The sequence below is a fragment of the Cavia porcellus genome, unplaced genomic scaffold (assembly GCF_034190915.1).
Source record: "Cavia porcellus strain 051 isolate PalLab524CR breed Dunkin Hartley unplaced genomic scaffold, mCavPor4.1 scaffold_28, whole genome shotgun sequence".
In the NCBI taxonomy this organism is placed as follows: Eukaryota; Metazoa; Chordata; class Mammalia; order Rodentia; family Caviidae; genus Cavia; species Cavia porcellus.
In genome coordinates, this window is record NW_026947511.1 from 47,116,346 (window position 1) to 47,132,999 (window position 16,654).

Here is a 16,654-nt window from a genome sequence, read left to right on the forward strand (position 1 = left end):
CCCTTTCTCTAGAAGCTGCTCTCTTCCCTGTGCCCTCTTCTCCCCACTCCTCCTCTTAACCCCACTGCTTCCTCTTGAGCTTTTTCCTGTCCCCACTCCCAGGCCAGGCAGGGTCTCCCACCTGCCTTCCCAAAGGTGCTTCACCAACCCTAAGATTTCAAGGGACACACACTCCACCCCGCCACTGCATGCCACCCACATCCAGACATACCCTGGACACCCATGCTGGACCTGACACAGATATTCAGGCCAATGCCAGAACACATATGCAAAGACACACACCTGCCAGCAGGGACATAGACAATTCTGCTCATCCTGCAGGCCACACATTCCTGCACAAGGGAGGGGCTGACAGGTGAGCCCCAGCCAGGGACGTGCGTGATCGGGGTCAGAGGCGACATGGGTCAGCATGGCCAACGAACGGGCTGCACTATAAGCGATTAGCTGGTCCAACAAGACCTTTAGGCAGAGGCAGGCTAACACCAGACAAGCTTGCATACGACTCACTGCACATGTGTGCACGAGGAATTGGGTTCCGTGTGCACATGGCACCAACACACAGGGGACACGGGCACGGACGCGAACGCACACGCAAACACACGGGCTGCCCCAGCATGGGGACTCCAAGACCCCCACTACATCGGCTGCCCCCACGCATTCGCAACCCTGCCCCCACGAGGCCGTGCGGACCCCCGACCTCCAACACCCCCATTCCGGTTACCATAACTCCCCCCACTCGGAAGATGCAGCGAGAACATGCGGAGGGAGCAGCTGCCGCCGCCGCCGCCGCCGCCGCGGCTTCCCACCCCCCTCCTCGCGCCCACGCACACGCGCGCCCCCGCCCCACGCGCGCGCGGCGCACCCCCCACGCGCGCTCCTGGTCTGCCGGGCCCCGCCCTTACCTCGTACCGCCCCCCAGGAGGGTCAAGGGTGTCCCCGGTGGGGGAAGGGCCCCGCCCCTGCGCGGGGGAGGGGAGGGTGCGGAGGGAGAGGGGTTGGTGCGGCCCGGCTCGCACGGCCCGGCGCGGCGGAGGCGGTGGCGGCGGCGGCGGCGGTGGCGGCGGCGGCGGCAGCGGCAGCGGCGGCGGGGCCCAGGACGGCCGGGACGGCCGCGCGGTGACGGCCGCGGGAACGGCTCCCTCCGCCGCCGCTCCCGCCGTTGCCCGGGCCCCGCCGCCGTTGCTAGGCGACCGCTGCTGCCGTGGCCGCCTCTGTCACGAGCCCCGTCGCCCGGAGACAGCGCGAGAGAGACGGGGGAGGGGGGCAAGGGGACCCCCAAAACCACCTAGGCCTCCCACCATTCCTCCTGAAAAGGACCCCCCCAAATAAAACCGCGGTGGGAATGGGGGCTCGCGGCTCCACCCAGCAGAGGAGGAGCCCTGGATTCCGCTGCCCCTAGAAGGTCCGGCGACCTCTCCCGGGCTGGAGAGTCCACAGCCTCAGCAAACACCTTCACAGACCCTAGCCCTCCACTCCCACCCCCAGCCTCGACCACCCCATGTTCCCCGCACATGCGCCGTGCCCTCCACACGCTCCAAGTCCCTTTGCAGACCCCAGTCAGCTATCCACGCTCACAGACCCTCTCCTCAAATATATCTGTATCTAGCTAGCTATATCTCTACACTGGATGCCCCTCCCAACCCTCACCAAAGCTCTGCTCAGCAACAGCCACCTACGAGTACCACCCTACCACCCACTTCCGAACCCGCCAGACCCATGTCAGAGACCCCAGACTGTGAGATCAGGGAATGCAAAACGATGGGAATATGTGGTCTGAGCACAGGACCCACAGTAAACATGTCCTGTGAGAAAGTGACCATTCTGACCTGGGCACACAGGTGTACACGCGCACAGGAACGCGTACACTAGGCACTAAATCACACAGATACGTGCACACACGTGTGTGGCAGGCATCAGTTTGTGTCCACCAGCACCACTACCACCAGGCTTGACCTCAGCTATGTTACCTACTGCCCTCACAGTCAGAGGTTTCCATGACAACGACAGGAATCCCTGACCTCCCACCCAAGGTCTACAGCTGGCCCCCAAGGAAGGGCAGTGAGGCCTGGACCCATCAGAAGGTGGCTGGAGGGAACCCAGGCATGGGAACAGGCCACTGGCTAAATGAGAAACTGGAAGCCTGGATCCCTGAGGGGTTTGGGGGCTGGCAGGAGAATGGGGTCAACGGGGGGGGGGGTGTTGGAGGGTCAGGGCCCCCAGATCTTGGGAGAGAAAGGGGGCACTGGCGAGGGGATTTCGGGGACGAGGGCGTCTCTCTGCACCTTGGCTGCAGATCTGTTCTCTGCCTTCATCTCCCTCACTGTTCCCATGGAAACCCTTTTAAGCGAACTTCTCAGGAAGACAAAAATCTTTTTTTAAATGACTAAAGAGGGGGGTGGGGGGCAAAAAGGGGGAGGGAGGGGAAGAGACAGATGGAGAGAGGGAGAGAGTTAAGAGAGACAGACTGAGCTGAGAGCTCTGCAGACAGAAAGCCAGGCGATGGGAGTGACGGACTTCCACTGAGGGCCGTGGGGAAGTATGGGGGCTCTAGAGGGATGCAGAGAATAAGAGGAATCGGAGAGGAAAAAGAAAAGGGGGCGAAACGATGTAGAAAATAGAAGCAGTTGATGAGAAGAGGCAAAAAAAAGGGGGCAAGAAAAGAGGGAGGGACCACAGGCCTGAAGGTCTCGGGAGAAGAATCGGGAGCATGGGGGTGGGACAGAGGTCGGGGGAGGGCTGGAACTGGGTCACTCTCGCCGAGACGCCAGACTGAGGCCTGGGAGGGGCAGGGGCAGGGGCAGGCGCACTCGGACAGGAAGCTACAGATCTAAAGAGACTATTTTTACAAGCACCAGGAAAATAGTCAAACTTCGCTGCTGGAGAGGAAAAGGGACGTGGAGAGGACCAAGGACGCGCAAGGGCCTCGGATGCGCGGCCCTGGTGCCGCTCCACAGCCCAGACGAGGGCGCCGTCGCCCCCGGGATGCATCCCCGGCCAGCCCCGCCCCGGAGCCCCGCCCCCAGCCCCGCCCCCGGCGCGTGCCTGCCCGGCCGCCGTACCATGCTCGCCGTGGGGCCGCCCCTCCACCGGCACGGAGACGGTGCGCCTCAGCAGTTTGTTGCGGCTGGACTCGCTCCTCCGGTCCCGGATCAGAAGCGGGTGTATCTAGGGGATGCGGGGTGTGTCAGGCCTCGGGGCGGGGACGTCCGGCCCTCCCTCTGGCAGTTTCCCCCCAGTCCTCCTCCGCGCCCCGCAACCGCGCGGGAAGCCAGCGACTTCCCGATCCGTTCTCCCCTTGACCTTCGTTTGGTCCACGCTCCTTGCTTCCCTGCCAACCCCCACTGCCCGTACCCGCTGCTCCCCCTCGAGCTGTCACGGGGGCAGCAGAAGCTGCATTTATAATCAGGAGTCACAGCTTGTCTCCCGCCCACGGCCCGGCTTTTGGCCAGACTGGGACCCAACCTCCCCTTCCCCCCGCCCCGGTCTCCTTCCCTCACCCCCACCGGACCTCTCAAGCCTCAGCTCCAGGTCCATCCCAACCTCCTCACCGTCCAGGAGCCCCAGGAGCTGGACGCCCCAGCCCCAGCCCACGGTGACTCTACATGCTGCCATCCTCCCAGGTCCACCCACTCCCTGCTCCAGCTCAGCCCCGCCTTCCTGCCCCAGGTTCCAGCCACCCCGAATGCCCCTCGGGTGAGTGGCCACTGGGCTCCTCAGTGTGTGCCTCTTTGTGTCATTTCTTCACCCTGCGCCCAGTCCTGTACCTTCACCCTCACAACCACCCCTGCTCCTGTTGGTTCCATTTCTTCCAATTCATCCTGCAGACTCCAGGCCCTTGGCCAAGGCTGATGCCCACTAGTGCATTCCTCAGCTGCTTTCCAGGACCCAGAACTTAGACAACACCCTCCAGGCCACCTCTCCCCACAGCAGCCCGGTGTCCTTGCCTAGGTGCCACTGCTTTACTCTGTGGGGTGAAAGCTCTCTACTCAGGCGGCTCACCTGTACCCCAGGACCCTTACACCCTGGTGCACCCTAACCCCTGCTCCAGCCCTGCCTCGCTGGGCCATCTCCAAGCCGTCAAGCCTCAGGCTCCCCTGGCTGCCCACCACTCCTAAAGTTCATCCTCAAATCAGCCCCCTGCTGGGGCACAGCACTGGGGTATGGCCCTTGCTCTGCTGGACCCTCTGCAGCTGACCCTGCTCCCAGATTAGAACGAAACCTTCTCTGGCCTTTATGTCTCCTTACAAGGTCTCTGCCTCCCATAGGACTCTTCTGTTTCTCCACCTCCACCCGGGCCAGCAGTCCGGCTCTGCCTCTGCCTTCCCCAGGCCCCCATTCCTTACATTCCTCCCCGTGTCCAGCAAGTCCCGTTGGGGGGCTGTTGGTTTACACTGAGTGCAGGTAGCCTGCCAGTGTTCACTGCTGCCCATGCTAAGACCTGGTGCCCCCAACCCCTCTCACTTACCCCACACCCCACTATCCTCTGCCTGTTGCCTAGAGCCCTCAGTTTCCCTTTCCTCCACTGTACCCCTGATAGAAGAGTGGGAGCAGGAGTGGGGAGGGAGGATGTCCCCCCATTTCTACATCCCTTCCACTTCCCCATCCCCTTCTCCTTTCTAGCCTGCTCCACACTAGATGTGGTCAAATCTTCAACCCAAAACTTCAGAGCCACATCTGCCCAACACGCTCTCAAAGACCCTGTGGCCCAGGTGACAGAAGGACTGTGCCTCTGTCCCAACCCAACTCACCTCCCTGAGCTCGCTGCGCTTTTATCAGCCCTCCTGTGTCTCCTCTCCACTGAGGATGCACCCCATCTTTCTCTTTGGTCTCCCCAACTACCCGTGGACAATTCCCAGCCTCCTTGCTCTGCTCACCTCATCCTCATCCAGCATGAGCAGCTGGTTCCCCGAGATGATGCAGAACCGTGGGTTCCAACCAGGACGATCATACGGGGAGTGAACGTATTGGGTTCGGTGCATAGGGGGTCCCCGTACATCTGGGAGACAAAGACACAGAAACAGTAAGGTTATATGACTGGGAGCAGAGTCCAGATGGCAAGAAGAGAGCTCACCAAGTGGAAGATGGAGGGCAGACTTGGTAGCACAAGTCTGTAACTGTACCCCTCAGGAGGCTGAGGCAGGATGATCATTGCAAGTTCAGGGCCACCCTAGACTACAAAGCACATTCAAGGGCAGCCTGAACTGTATAGCAAAAGCCTGATTCAACAAGACAAAAAAAGAGAAGGGAGTCCCACCTGCCTTGAGAGGATCGCAGTTGAGGGTGAGGCTCTCAGCAGTTATAAAGGACCAGAAGCCCAGCCTTTCTGTGGGGTTTAGGGGAATCATAGGGGGCTCTGCAGACCTACAGGAAGACTACAGAGGGGAAGACTACAGGTGACGGAGTTTCATGACAGAGAGGGACACAATTGGGGACAACTACAGGGAAAGGAACTGTCCAGCCACTTGGGGAAGTATCAAGATGGGAGAGCAGTAACACTGGCAGAAGAAACAGCTGGCAAGGGCATCTGGGCAGCAATGGAAGGCCTCGAAGGTGGGGTCTCCACCTGTGAGAGCAAGGGAACCTAAGCTGCTGCAGGAAGGAAGCCGAGTGTGTGTGTGTGTAAGAGTTTGGGCCACTGGATCCCGAGCGCGCTGAACACCTGGTAAAGAGGAAGTGGGGTTACTGTTCACTAAGGCGGAGGTGGGAGAGCACCTCCCTGATCTCTCCTAGTCCCGCTCATTTTTCAGGGAAAGTTCTGTTCCTGGTGGGAGTGACAAGATGGCTTTGGTCGGCATCTGGCCCTCAGCGGCCAGGTGGAAGGAGGTAGGAAATATGCCCGTGTTTCCTGAACAGCAACCAAATGGATCTCTTTCCCCATTATTTGCTTAGAGGTCACAAATTCGTAGCACCCTCCTCCCGGCTAGCTCCTGTCAACAGGATGGCAGCCAGCTGCAGGCCAGGGGCTGCCGAGGTCCAGCGAAGAGCTCAAGGGAGACACAAGACACAAAGCTCCAGGAAGATTAACAGTAGAGCAAAGGTCACCCAGGCTCAGATCTGGCCCAAGGTTCCCTCCTGCCGCCCTCAATCTCAGGGATACGGGCCAGGTCCTAGAGAAGTATGACAGAAGTCAGACTGCTGACATCAAAGTGTCAAAATTAGGCTTAGGGTGTCAGAGTAGAAGGTTTAGAGGAAGGAAAACAAATTCAGTCCGCTTTATGAGACAATTAACATGGATAATTACAGCCGTACTGCAGAGCTGGCCTCTGAGTGTCACCCCAGTGGAAAACCCTGCACAGGAGCTTTGAAATATCTAGCTTCTGCCCCCAAACATGGTTGTCACATCTACCCAGCCTGCACCTCACAGCAAGATGAGCCCGCAGGACTAGTCTAGAAACCACAACTCTGAGACTTTCACCATCTCAAAGGCATCTCAGAGACTCAACCGACAGCATACAAAGATCACTGGTACCTAAACTTTGAGACTGCAGACTGCACAGCCAGAGGGAGAATCACAGATACACAGAACTGGGTAGGGGTGTGGGCGGCAGCTAAGGGAAGCATTTAGACTTCAAGGCCACCTTTCTCCTGGGAGCAGGAGGACATGAGAAACCTAGGAGCAACTCTGAAAACACAGGCGCGTGCACACACTCACACTCACACACTCAGAGTCTGGACTTAGAACGGTGCTGACCTCTGACACAGGACCATGGCTGATAAAGGGAAAACACTGGAATGAGATGCCCCACAAGGCCTCAGGTGGGGACACCCGTCCCAACCATCAAAACCTCAGTATCTTTGCACCCCAAATCTCCAGTACCCTAGGAAGTGGAAGAGACAAGGAAAGAGGGGTGGTGACAGACTGAGGTGTGACGGGAAAGTGAGTGGGTACAGAGATGGTGACAAGACGGGGAGTGGGGTAGGAAACGGGATGGGCCAAGAGGAGAAAAATAACTGCATGGATGTAACAGCAAACAGCACAGAAAACTCCTAGGGACGTGGGAAAACACGAGAAGCGCTCAGCCAGACAGGGGCAGAGGAAATGAGGACAAATGAGGGGACTAAGACATGGGGTAAAGAAGAAGCAGTAGAGAGGTGGCACAGACACAAGGGGGCTTCCCGAGAGAAGAGCCCATGAGACAGATCAGATATCAGAGAGGGGACGGATACAGGGGAAGGACAGAAGGGGGACTCATATAAGGAACGGACACCGTACGAGGGGAAAGATATAGGTGATGGACAGCAGAGGGAGGGAGGGGGAATGGAAATAAGGGATGGGTGGGGGAGGGGCTCAAAAGTGGTGAAGTGAAGGAAGCCGATTAAGACCCCAGAGGCTGCATTTCACCGGTTACCAGCCTGAATGAGGGTGTGCGTCCCGGATAAGGTGTTACCCGGTCTCTACTCCCATCACTCAGTCTCACTTGCATCCCCCCAAAAACCCACACATACAATCCGGCCCTCCCTGCCCCGGCCTCCCCTCCCCCAGCCCTCTCCCTCTCCCTCCTCTCTTCCCTCCATCTGGACCTCCACCCCCCCACTGCCTCCCTCTCTCTCCATCTGGCCCCTTCTCTCCATCCTCCTCTCTTCCTAATCCCTTCCCTTCTCTGGGCCCCCACCGTCTTCCCCCAGCGCTTCCTGGCTTCTGGGCTTCACCCCTGTGTTTTCATTCTCCCCTCTCAGTGTCTCTCCTAAGACTGTTTCCAGGGTATCTTCCCCGACACTCAGCTCCCACCCCCAAATGACTCCCGCAGCTCTCCCCCAGCCCTGCCTCTCACCTCCCCACCCCTTTGGCGCTCTCGCCCCTCTACCATTTCCCCTCAGCCCCTCTCCGAGGCCTGCTTCCCGGCCCCTCGACCCCTTACCTGCCCCTCTCCCTCCAGCCTCCAATCCCTCCTTGCCTTGCTCCCACCCCTGCCTTCCCGGTCCTCCCCTCTCCCTCCATTCCAGCCGCTCCGGCCCTCCCCCGCCCCGCCCCTCCCCCTGCTGCCCCCCGGCCGGCCCTCCCCCTCCCCCACCGCGTACCTCGGAAGGGGGCATAGGACATCGCGGGGATGCTCCCCCGATGGATGGAGGCGCGAGACCTGCTCATCAGGCCTGGGGGGAGGGGAGGGGGACGGGGGAGAAAGAGAAGTGAGAAAGAGGGGGAGAGAGAGGGGGAGAAGGAGGAGGAGGTGGAGGAGGAGGAGGAGGAGAGAGGAGGAGAGAGGAGCAGAGAGGAGCAGAGAGGAGGAGAGAAGAGGAGGAGGAGGAGAATGAGAGCCAACGGCAGCAGCGGCAGTGGAGAGAGAGAGAGAGAGGGGGGCGGGGGAAGCGAGCGCGAGAGGAGCGAGCAGGAGGAGGAGGAGGAGGAGGGAGAGACTGCAGCCCCCACCCCTACTCAGGGGGACCCGGAGGGAGAGGGGAGCGAGTGAGCGAGCCCCCTGAGTCCCACACGCCGGACAGTGGCCCTAGACAGGCAGACCCGAGACCCTAGGAGGGAGAGACAGACCCCAGACCCAGAGAGGACACCTCAGCTCCGGTGCAGAGCAGGCTAATAGGAAACACAGACCCCAGGCATAGAGGAAAGAGAGCTCGATTTCACAAATAAAGACCCTAGCCCCCCACCTGGGAATCACAAACAGAATGTGAGAATCCAGGCTCCAAAAGGTTCTTCATAGCCACAGAAATCTTAGACTTGAGAACCTGGTAATGATTTCAGAGATCAAGACCTGAGATTTAGACTCAAAGCAAAAAGATGAAAGGGAGCTTAGAAAGACCAGACCTATACCAGCCAGAGCTCAGACCTGGGGAGAGATGTGAGGAACCCCAGACTCTGCCTCAGAGAAGTTCAGACTCGGGGACCCAGAGACCCAAGAACTATCAGAGTTTGCAAGACCCCAGAGAGTGACCATCAGACTCCAAAACACAGAGCTCCCTAAGACAACAAAAAAGGGAACTCAGTTCTGAGAAGGATCCCAACACTAATGTTTTGGTTTTTGGTCTTTTTGAGACAGGGTTTTGCTATACAGTTCAGGCTGGTCTTGAACTCACTTTGCAGCCCAGGCAGGTCTCAGAGTGATTCCTCCTGCCTCAGCCTCTGGAGTGCTGGGATCACCACACCCCACCCCAACACTAATATTGAAGACCACAGGGATGACTCAAAGACAAACCGGAAATCCAGACAGAGACCTCAGGGACCCCACCCCCTACTCCAGAAATGCGAAAAATGAGAGGGTCCTAACATCAGCCTGGGAAGCTCTCAGCCACTCAAGGACCCCAGAACTTGGGGGGTGTTGGGTAGCAGAGCCTTTTTTTCTGCTGTCTCCTCCCACTCCTCTGGCCTCTTCCTTGGCCCCTCTCTACATTTTTGGGTCACTGGATGTGCTTGGGCCCCAGGGAGGTTATGTAGAGCAAGTCCTGCTCCTGGGGGGATGGGTAAGGAAAGGAGCCCCAAGACCAGAGGTGGCCCAGTCCTGGACAGTGGGACAGAGAGGGGAGAGGGGAGAGAGCCATCTCTGCTATGCTTGTCTCCTTCCCTCCAATTCACCACTGCTTCAAGCTTTGGTTGTTCAGGTAGGCGTTTGATCAACCTGTACCCAGCCTTTGGAAATGCCTTCCTGCTCACCTACACATGTCATGCCATGCCCTGCCCTGCCATGCCTGCACCGTGGCTAATCACGGCCCCCTACCCAGGGACAGCTGGCCTGTCAGCTCAGCCCTGCTCATTCCCTCTCCCAAGCACTGTGCAGTCCTGACTGCAAGGGTAGGGGGCGCTCTCTTCGTTCCCGAGGTTCAGCTTCCCGGACCCTCCCACCCCTGTAGGAACCAGGGTAGGGGCTGCTGCTAGGCACATTTTGGGGCTTAAGCATGATTCCCCACTCCACAGCCTGACGCATCTCGTCTGCGGGGACTGCGGGCCCCCCCTGCCAGAAGACAGCTCTCGAGTCACGTGCTCCGAGGGGCTGGCCTGCAATTGGCTGCCTCCTGTCACGCCCCGAAATTGCGCTGCCACAGCGGCTGGGCCCCGTCACGTGACAGGGGACCGCCGCAGCGGCTCTCCTCAGCCAGCAGCCCGGCGTTTGGAAAATGGGCGTGCCATTTCCGCGCACTTCTGCAGATCTGGCTACCGATTGGTCCAACCGCCTCTATCCCCGCCCCGTCGGGAGGCGGAGCAACCCGAGACACGTGAGCACTGGGATTGGCTAGCTTCGGAGACTCCGGCTGGCGGGCTGTGCTGTCACGTGGGTGTGCTGTTTTCTTATCACGTGGCTGCCACCCAGGTAAGAAGAGGCCGTCCTGCCTCGGTTTGGGGTCCTTTCTTGCCTAACGTGTGATCTCTGGCGTCCTGCCTCCTCTACTGGCATAGGCTGCATGAGGGGGTCGCGGGCGTCCACAGCCCTGCTCGGCGGAGGGGTGAGTGCTCGCCCTGTCCGCCCCTTCCCTTCCGGTCCCCGAAAACAGACCCGCGTTGCAAATCTCCGGGTGAAAACCCAGGCTTGGGCTTGGTTTTCCGACTGTCTGCCGGCTTCAGGGACGGGTCGGTAGAGGGAGGACAGCGCTCTGGGGCATCTGGGAGCAGAGATCAATCTTCCCCCAGGCCGCTGTGCTGGTATCGCTGCTGTGGATGCCGGCGCTGCTGCCCGCGGCCTCCCGCCTTCTGTCGCTGCCCCGAGCTCTGCTGTCCATGGCGTCTGGAAGCCCCCCGTCCCAGCCCAGCCCGACCTCGGGCTCCGGCTACGTTCCGGGATCAGTGTCCGCAGCCTTCGTCACTTGCCCCAACGAGAAGGTCGCCAAGGAGATCGCCAGGTAGGGGCTGCAGTGAGGAGTGAGCGTGGTCAGGAGTCGGGGATGGAGGAGGAGGGGCTGCTTCCTGGGCGCCAGCTTTGCCAAGCCCGGTAAAACCTTTGGGTCGCCCGAATTGGGGTCCTGGCCGCTCTGATTGGGGCTCTCCTTCGTTCTAGGGCCGTGGTGGAGAAGCGTCTGGCAGCCTGCGTCAACCTCATCCCTCAGATCACGTCCATGTAAGTGAAGGGGCTGCCTGGGAGTCTTTTTCCTCCAGGAGGCTTTGCTTCCCAACACTCTCCCCTCTTCTGCTCTGATCTCAGCTATGAGTGGAAAGGAAAGATCGAGGAAGACAGTGAGGTGCTGATGGTGAGAAACGTTCCCCTGCCCAAGCCAACTTCATCTCCGGTCCTTTCAACCCTGCCTCTCGGAGGGCTCTAAGATCACCACTGCCCTTTGCTTCAGTTGTTTCTGTTTGTCCCGTAGATGATTAAAACCCAAAGTTCCCTGGTCCCAGCTTTGACAGATTTTGTCCGGTAAGAATTTGGACAAAGATGAGTGTGTGTTGTGTGTGTGTGTGAGAGAGAGACTCTCTCGTGTGGATTTGCTTGTCTGAGGGGGGCTCCTTCAGGTGCTTGTGTAACCCCTTTTCCTGTCACTTTCACAGTTCTGTGCACCCTTATGAAGTGGCGGAGGTGATCGCGTTGCCTGTGGAGCAGGGGAACCCCCCATATCTGCACTGGGTGTGCCAGGTCACCAAGTCACTGATGGATTCCAGCCCGGTTATGCCATGATGAGCCATTGTTGGCATGATCCCCTCACACTTCAGTGCCCTTGTTCTTCCAGGTGATGCCTGAACCCCAATAAATCCCCTCTTTTGTTTTTCTGCCTTTTGTCTTTTTTCCTTGTCATATATGCATATTTGGTTGGGGAAGATCTCAGTGCTTTTAGCTTTGTATTCCACCCATCTTTCAAAATGACTCACGGCTACTAAGTTATTTCTAGTTCTCTTTATTTTAGTCATACAGAATCCAGCATCCCTTTTTGTACCCCCCCCCCCAGTCTCTGCACCCAGGGGTTCAATAATTTTTAAAAGTATTTAAAAAGCTGTAACAAAATAACATCAAAGGAAATGGAAAGGACTAGGGTCAGGAATCATGAAGGGATGAGAAGAGCCTCCTCTCATGCCCCCTGGATTCCAGCCTGGCAGTGGGGAGAACCCCCCTATCTCCAGGTACATCCCAGCTGCAGGTGAGGTCAGAGATCAGGGTAGAAAGTGCTGGCAGGTGTGGATGGGGAGGCAAGGGGCAGGCTGTTCAGAAGATGCCCCCTCCTCCCCACTCAACCAGATACTGCACAGAGCCATCAGGCCGGACTCTCCGAGCAAGGACCCGGACAGGGTCCCCTCGGGACAGGTAGCCAACCCCACCTCGGACTCCTCCCCCAGTCCCTGGAGACAAACTGCGGCACAGGGGAGAAGGAGGTGTGGAACGTCTAGGAAGACCTGGGGAGGGGGCTGGGACTGAGGAGGGCGAGGCAGTCATCGAATGGGGGGTACTTTTAGGGATGTCTGGGGGGAAGCCGATGTGAAGTTCAAGGGGTGACCTAGGAAGAGAAGGCAGTCATCATCAGTCCAGACAGACACCCATAGGGATTGACTGGATGATAGAGGGCCCCGTGCGGGTCAGAGGAATGAAGAGATGCTCAAAGAATAAGGAAGCTGAGACCACAGAGGAAAAGGGGCGTCCAGGTAAGGGGAAGAGTCTCACCTGTCTGGGGGTTCACTGTCCCCAGAGGTCCCTGCGGTGCTGGCAGAAGGGTGGAAGGAAGCAAACATCCGGATGGGGCTGCTGGGGTTGGAAGGAAGGAAGTCAGGACCAGAACAAGAGAACAGGATGTCCCCTGGGAAGGCTGAGGCTCAACAACCACTATCCCCAGAACGCTGGGCACCAAGCATTGCCCTAGCAGTCTCTAGGACAAGGAGTGAGCAGCTGAATGAGGGAGACAGGGATGAGAGTTCCAGGGGACAAGGTCCAGGGAGGTGGGCAATGGGTCACTGACCTGGGCAGACAGCGGGCGTCTGTGGGCCGGAAGTTGTAGCCGCTGCTGCCCTGGTAGCTCTGGTTAGGGCTGGGGGGTGATGGAGACACTGAGGCCTAGGAGAAGGGGCAGAGGACTGAGGGGTCACCTCTGGTTCCTTCCCACACCACTGTGGCCTGTGGCCCTGGGCTCCCCGTCGCCCCCATACCTGCAGCGCCCTCTGCAGCCGTGCCCGCTCCCTCTGCTCCTGGGCCTCTGGCGGATTGCACATTGCCGAGGGTGGCTCCAGCTCCTCCACTTTCCCCTTCTGCCTCCTTCTCAGGGGCTCCGGCTCTGGTCTCCGTCGCTTCCCCAGGGGACGTGAGACCCCTCCCCCAGGGCCCTGCCCTGAAGGGAAGCTGTAAGAGGCCTCCTTATCCCCCCAGCCCCCTCCGGACACCCCAGACACCTCCCAGACCAGTCCTTGGAAATGTCCCCCATCCTCCCTGGACCAGTGACCTGGTGGGAGCTCCGTCTCCATGCGGGTGCTCCACAGGAGGGGGGGCCCGAGCATGGAGCCCAAACAAGCATTTCCTCTTCTTAATCTCCCTCCCTGAAATGAAACTGGGGCGAAGAAGGCACACGGGCTCAGCACTGCAGAAGAGGCTGGCCACTCACCTTTGGTCAGCCAGGTGTGGCGGGGCCCCTTCCCCGCTCAGCTTCCAAATCTTGGTCTCAGAGCCTCCTGCCTCTGCCTCCCCTGCTCCACTCACCGGTCTTTGTGGTTGTTGAGAGCAGAGAGGAGCTTGGAAGAACGCTCTCCCTTGGGGGTGTCTGAGAGCTGGGGGGTGGAAGGTAAGCGGGCTCAGTGGACAGCAATTCCCTCCCTACCTTGCCCCCTAGCCTGCACACCCCCTACCTCGCCCAGGAGCAGGCTGTCCCAGTTCTCTGAGGTGAAGGGCAGGATCTCACGGTCAAAGTCAAAGTATTTCTTCTTACAGCAAACACTGAGGTGATAGAGGACAAGATGGGCCACGTCCACCCTGGAGAAACATCATGTCACCAAGGCCACGGGAGCGTGACCAAACCCAGGAGCCCAAGGTGGGCGGCAGCGGCGTGAGGGTGAAACGCTGTCCCAGGGGCGCCCCGGCCGCTCACCAGCGCAGCTGCAGCCTCCGCACCTTCTCAGGTCCCCCCCGGCACACGCAGCATTCAAACTCATAGAACCTGGGCACAGCGGGAGGGGAGAACACACCTGGCTCTGGTTCTGGCACACTGAGCACTCCCCACAGGAGTGGCACCCAGCACCCAGGAGGCGGGGCAGGGGGCGCCCACACCAGGCTCACCGGTCCCCGTAGAGCAGGGGCTTGCTCAGACACTGCGTGCAGGCCTCGTGGAACCACTGCAGGCAGCTCCGGCACTGCAGCATCTTCAGGTTCCACCTGAGGGCACACGGCACAGTGACTCCGGACTCACCTCCCCTGTGCCACCCTCATCCTCCCTCACCCTCATCTCTCTTCCCGGGCTCTGCTGCCCTGTCACTCACTCCCCAGGACCGCCACAGTAACAGTAGCTCTGCTGCCGGTTGCTCAGGTGCCCAGCATCCCAGTCGAGCCCCTTCAGTCCGTATGGCAGGGATAGTTTCATGCCCAGCATGGCCCGGGCATAGGGACCCTTCTTCAGCGCACCCCCCCTCTGCAGAGCAAGAGCAGGCAGAGCCTCAGGGGCGGGAGCAGGGGGCCTGGGCAAGGCTGAGGGCCTCTGAGTGGTGCCTTTACCTTGGTGGCGATGGCAAAAACGCACTGACGGCAGACCCAGGCTGTGGCCTCTCCCTCTCCTGGGGCCGGGGCCCTGGGTACGTGGCAGTCCTGGTGGTACGCTGAACAAGGACAAGGTCACTGGAGCCTGTGCAGGGCAGCAGCAGCCACCTCAACCCATCCTACTAAACTCACTCAACCTACCGCAGCAGATGCATTACCCCAACCTCACAGGCAGGACCCAGGCTCCTAGGGTCCCCCTTAGCACAGGGTGGGAACAGAATGGGTGTGGGCTACTTTTGCCTGCGCTGTTCACCCCCCTTATTTCTTTTTTTTTTTTTTTTTGTCTTTTTCCTTTTTATCGGTACCGGGGATCGAACTCACACTGTCTGCTTTCAAGGCAGGCGCTTATGCCGCTGAGCTAAATCCCCAGCCCCTCACACCCCTTATTTCTACAGCAGCCTCTTCCCTTGTCACTAGATAAGGATTCGGGCCAGAGTGGTGGCCTGAGGAACAGGCCAGAACAGGGGACACAAGGACCAGTGCTACAGAGAAGGGTCCAGAGCCCTCTCACCGTGGCGACACTTCTCACAGCTGACCAGCCGGTTCCCAGCAACCACGTTCTCAGAGCGGCAGACGCAGCAGAGGAGCTCCTCTCCGGGAAGGGCAGCTGCAGGCAGTGGGGATGTCAGAAGGCCTCCCCCAGCCCCAGGCCACAGGAAACCTGCTTTCTACCCACGAGGTCTCGGTGCTTTCGGTCTCACCTGGGCTGATGTCTTTCCACAGAACCAGAAACTGGGAATCGTCTTCAAACTGGACCAGACACACCTCCCGGGCGCTGTCCACCTGGGAGACAGAGGACACAGGACCCCAGGCATGGCTGAGGGTAGGAGGGAGAGAGGGCAGAGGGAGAGGCCTCACCTTCTTGATGGTGCCCAGGTACAGCAGCCCATCCGTCCATCTGGCCAGGACATCCTGCCCCTCCCAAAGTCGAGGCCTGGGGCCTGAGGTGGGAGCAGAAGTGGGGTCCCAGAGAGAGGGGGCCCCAGAGCGGCTCAGCCGGGGGGGCTGTGCCATTGCATCCTGGGGGGAGCTGACTGGGAATGAAAGAAAACAGGTGGTTATGAAGGCTGAGAAAGTGTCGCCCCATTTTCTTTGCTTATTTTTCTGTCAAGGACGAAGCATCCGCATCTCCAGTCTCCACACTCCCCGGACACTGCTCGACCCTCCCCAGCTCCTGGACTGCAGCTCTTTCAACCTGCTCCCCCTTCTCTTCCACCGCCCCCAACCTACTTCTCCAGTTTCCCAGCTTCCAGAGCTCTCCTGGGATAGTACATCCCGGCCTTGGGATCTCAGGAGAAACGATGGCTGCAGAAGCAAGGGTTACCCGCAACTGCATAGAGGTAGCACGCTTGGTTGGGGTACCCTGCTTTGCTGCCCACCCATTTTTGGGGGACTTTTCTGTAGAAGTCTCCCAGAGTACAAGTGGCTAACCCCCTGGGCCTGCACGTCTGGTTCCGAACAATCCTCCGGGTGCCAGGTTATGTCAGGTCACCCTCGAATCAGGGGCTCCGTGCCCCGGGTAGACAACTTCCCTGAGCACCCCGAGGGGGGCGTGTCCCGTCCCGGGCTTCACTCCCCACCCAGCCAGTAGGAGCAGGGACGTGCGTCGCTGCCGCCCGGCCCGGCCCGGTCCGGCCCGGCCCGAGCCCTGGGCCCCGGGGCTCTCGCTCTCCACCACCCCGCGCCGCCCCGGTCCTGCCCCCCCACCCGCGCGCCTCCTGCTGCCTTCTTACCGGTGACAGCTGGGGCGGCCGGGAGCCGGGCAGGGGCGGACGTCGGGGGCCTGGGCGAGCCCCGCGCTCAGGGAGGGCACGTCGGGGCGCCAGGGACAGTGCGGGCGGAAGCCGGGGGTCTCCGGGCCCAGCCCCTCCGTCCCGGCGGCTCTGGGGCGTATGACGCAGCAGCCAAAGCAGCGGCGGCGGCGGGAGGAGGCGGCGGGCAGGGAAGGGGAGGGCAGGGGAGGGACGGACCGGCGGGGCGAGGCGGCGCGGGGAGGAGCCGGAGGGGGGGGCGGGCACCACTCACCCCACCCCCTCACCTCGGAGGGCCCGAGGGCG

The 16,654-nt window shown here is 60.0% G+C and overlaps 3 protein-coding genes across 16 annotated transcripts in view; 1 reads left to right on the top strand and 2 right to left on the bottom strand.

The window, feature by feature from the left end:
* Positions 1–8,240, bottom strand: part of Syngap1 (synaptic Ras GTPase activating protein 1) — a 29,026-nt gene extending 20,786 nt beyond the window's left edge. For 2 of the 9 annotated variants that reach the window (XM_063239055.1, XM_063239053.1), the window contains exons 1-3: positions 8,020–8,228; positions 4,875–4,996; positions 3,060–3,165 (exon numbers count right to left, since the gene is read on the bottom strand). In XM_063239055.1, coding sequence (XP_063095125.1) covers positions 3,060–3,165; positions 4,875–4,996; positions 8,020–8,086 — 295 coding nt within the window. In that variant the 5' untranslated portion in view covers positions 8,087–8,228. Of the gene's footprint in view, positions 1–721; positions 819–902; positions 1,061–3,059; positions 3,166–4,874; positions 4,997–8,019 lie in introns of those variants that run through there. The other 7 variants (XR_010044143.1, XM_063239056.1, XM_063239054.1 and 4 more) reach the window with 7 other exon arrangements.
* Positions 8,241–10,113: 1,873 nt separating this feature from the next.
* On the top strand, positions 10,114–11,644 carry Cuta (cutA divalent cation tolerance homolog). Of its 2 annotated transcripts, none has more exons than XM_003473705.5 (6): positions 10,114–10,256; positions 10,574–10,782; positions 10,938–10,997; positions 11,082–11,127; positions 11,245–11,294; positions 11,426–11,644. In XM_003473705.5, exons 2-6 carry the CDS (start codon positions 10,601–10,603, stop codon positions 11,550–11,552), a joined length of 465 nt encoding a protein of 154 aa, XP_003473753.2. In that variant the 5' UTR covers positions 10,114–10,256; positions 10,574–10,600; the 3' UTR covers positions 11,553–11,644. The 2 variants fall into 2 exon arrangements, with proteins under 2 accessions (XP_003473753.2, XP_005005492.1); XM_005005435.4 differs by having other exon boundaries at positions 10,227–10,389.
* Positions 11,645–11,753: 109 nt separating this feature from the next.
* Phf1 (PHD finger protein 1) lies at positions 11,754–16,511 on the bottom strand. Of its 5 annotated transcripts, none has more exons than XM_013156969.3 (15): positions 16,331–16,511; positions 15,456–15,631; positions 15,299–15,380; positions 15,109–15,204; positions 14,556–14,656; positions 14,324–14,472; positions 14,124–14,219; positions 13,936–14,004; positions 13,697–13,820; positions 13,551–13,618; positions 13,297–13,401; positions 13,007–13,196; positions 12,820–12,914; positions 12,528–12,605; positions 11,754–12,363 (listed from the first exon to the last, which is right to left on the bottom strand). In XM_013156969.3, exons 2-15 carry the CDS (start codon positions 15,609–15,611, stop codon positions 12,075–12,077), a joined length of 1,698 nt encoding a protein of 565 aa, XP_013012423.2. In that variant the 5' UTR covers positions 15,612–15,631; positions 16,331–16,511; the 3' UTR covers positions 11,754–12,074. The 5 variants fall into 5 exon arrangements, with proteins under 5 accessions (XP_013012423.2, XP_003473965.2, XP_013012425.2 ...); XM_003473917.5 differs by having other exon boundaries at positions 12,528–12,608; XM_013156971.3 differs by having other exon boundaries at positions 12,106–12,363; positions 12,820–12,888; positions 13,007–13,185.
* Positions 16,512–16,654: the final 143 nt, after the last annotated feature.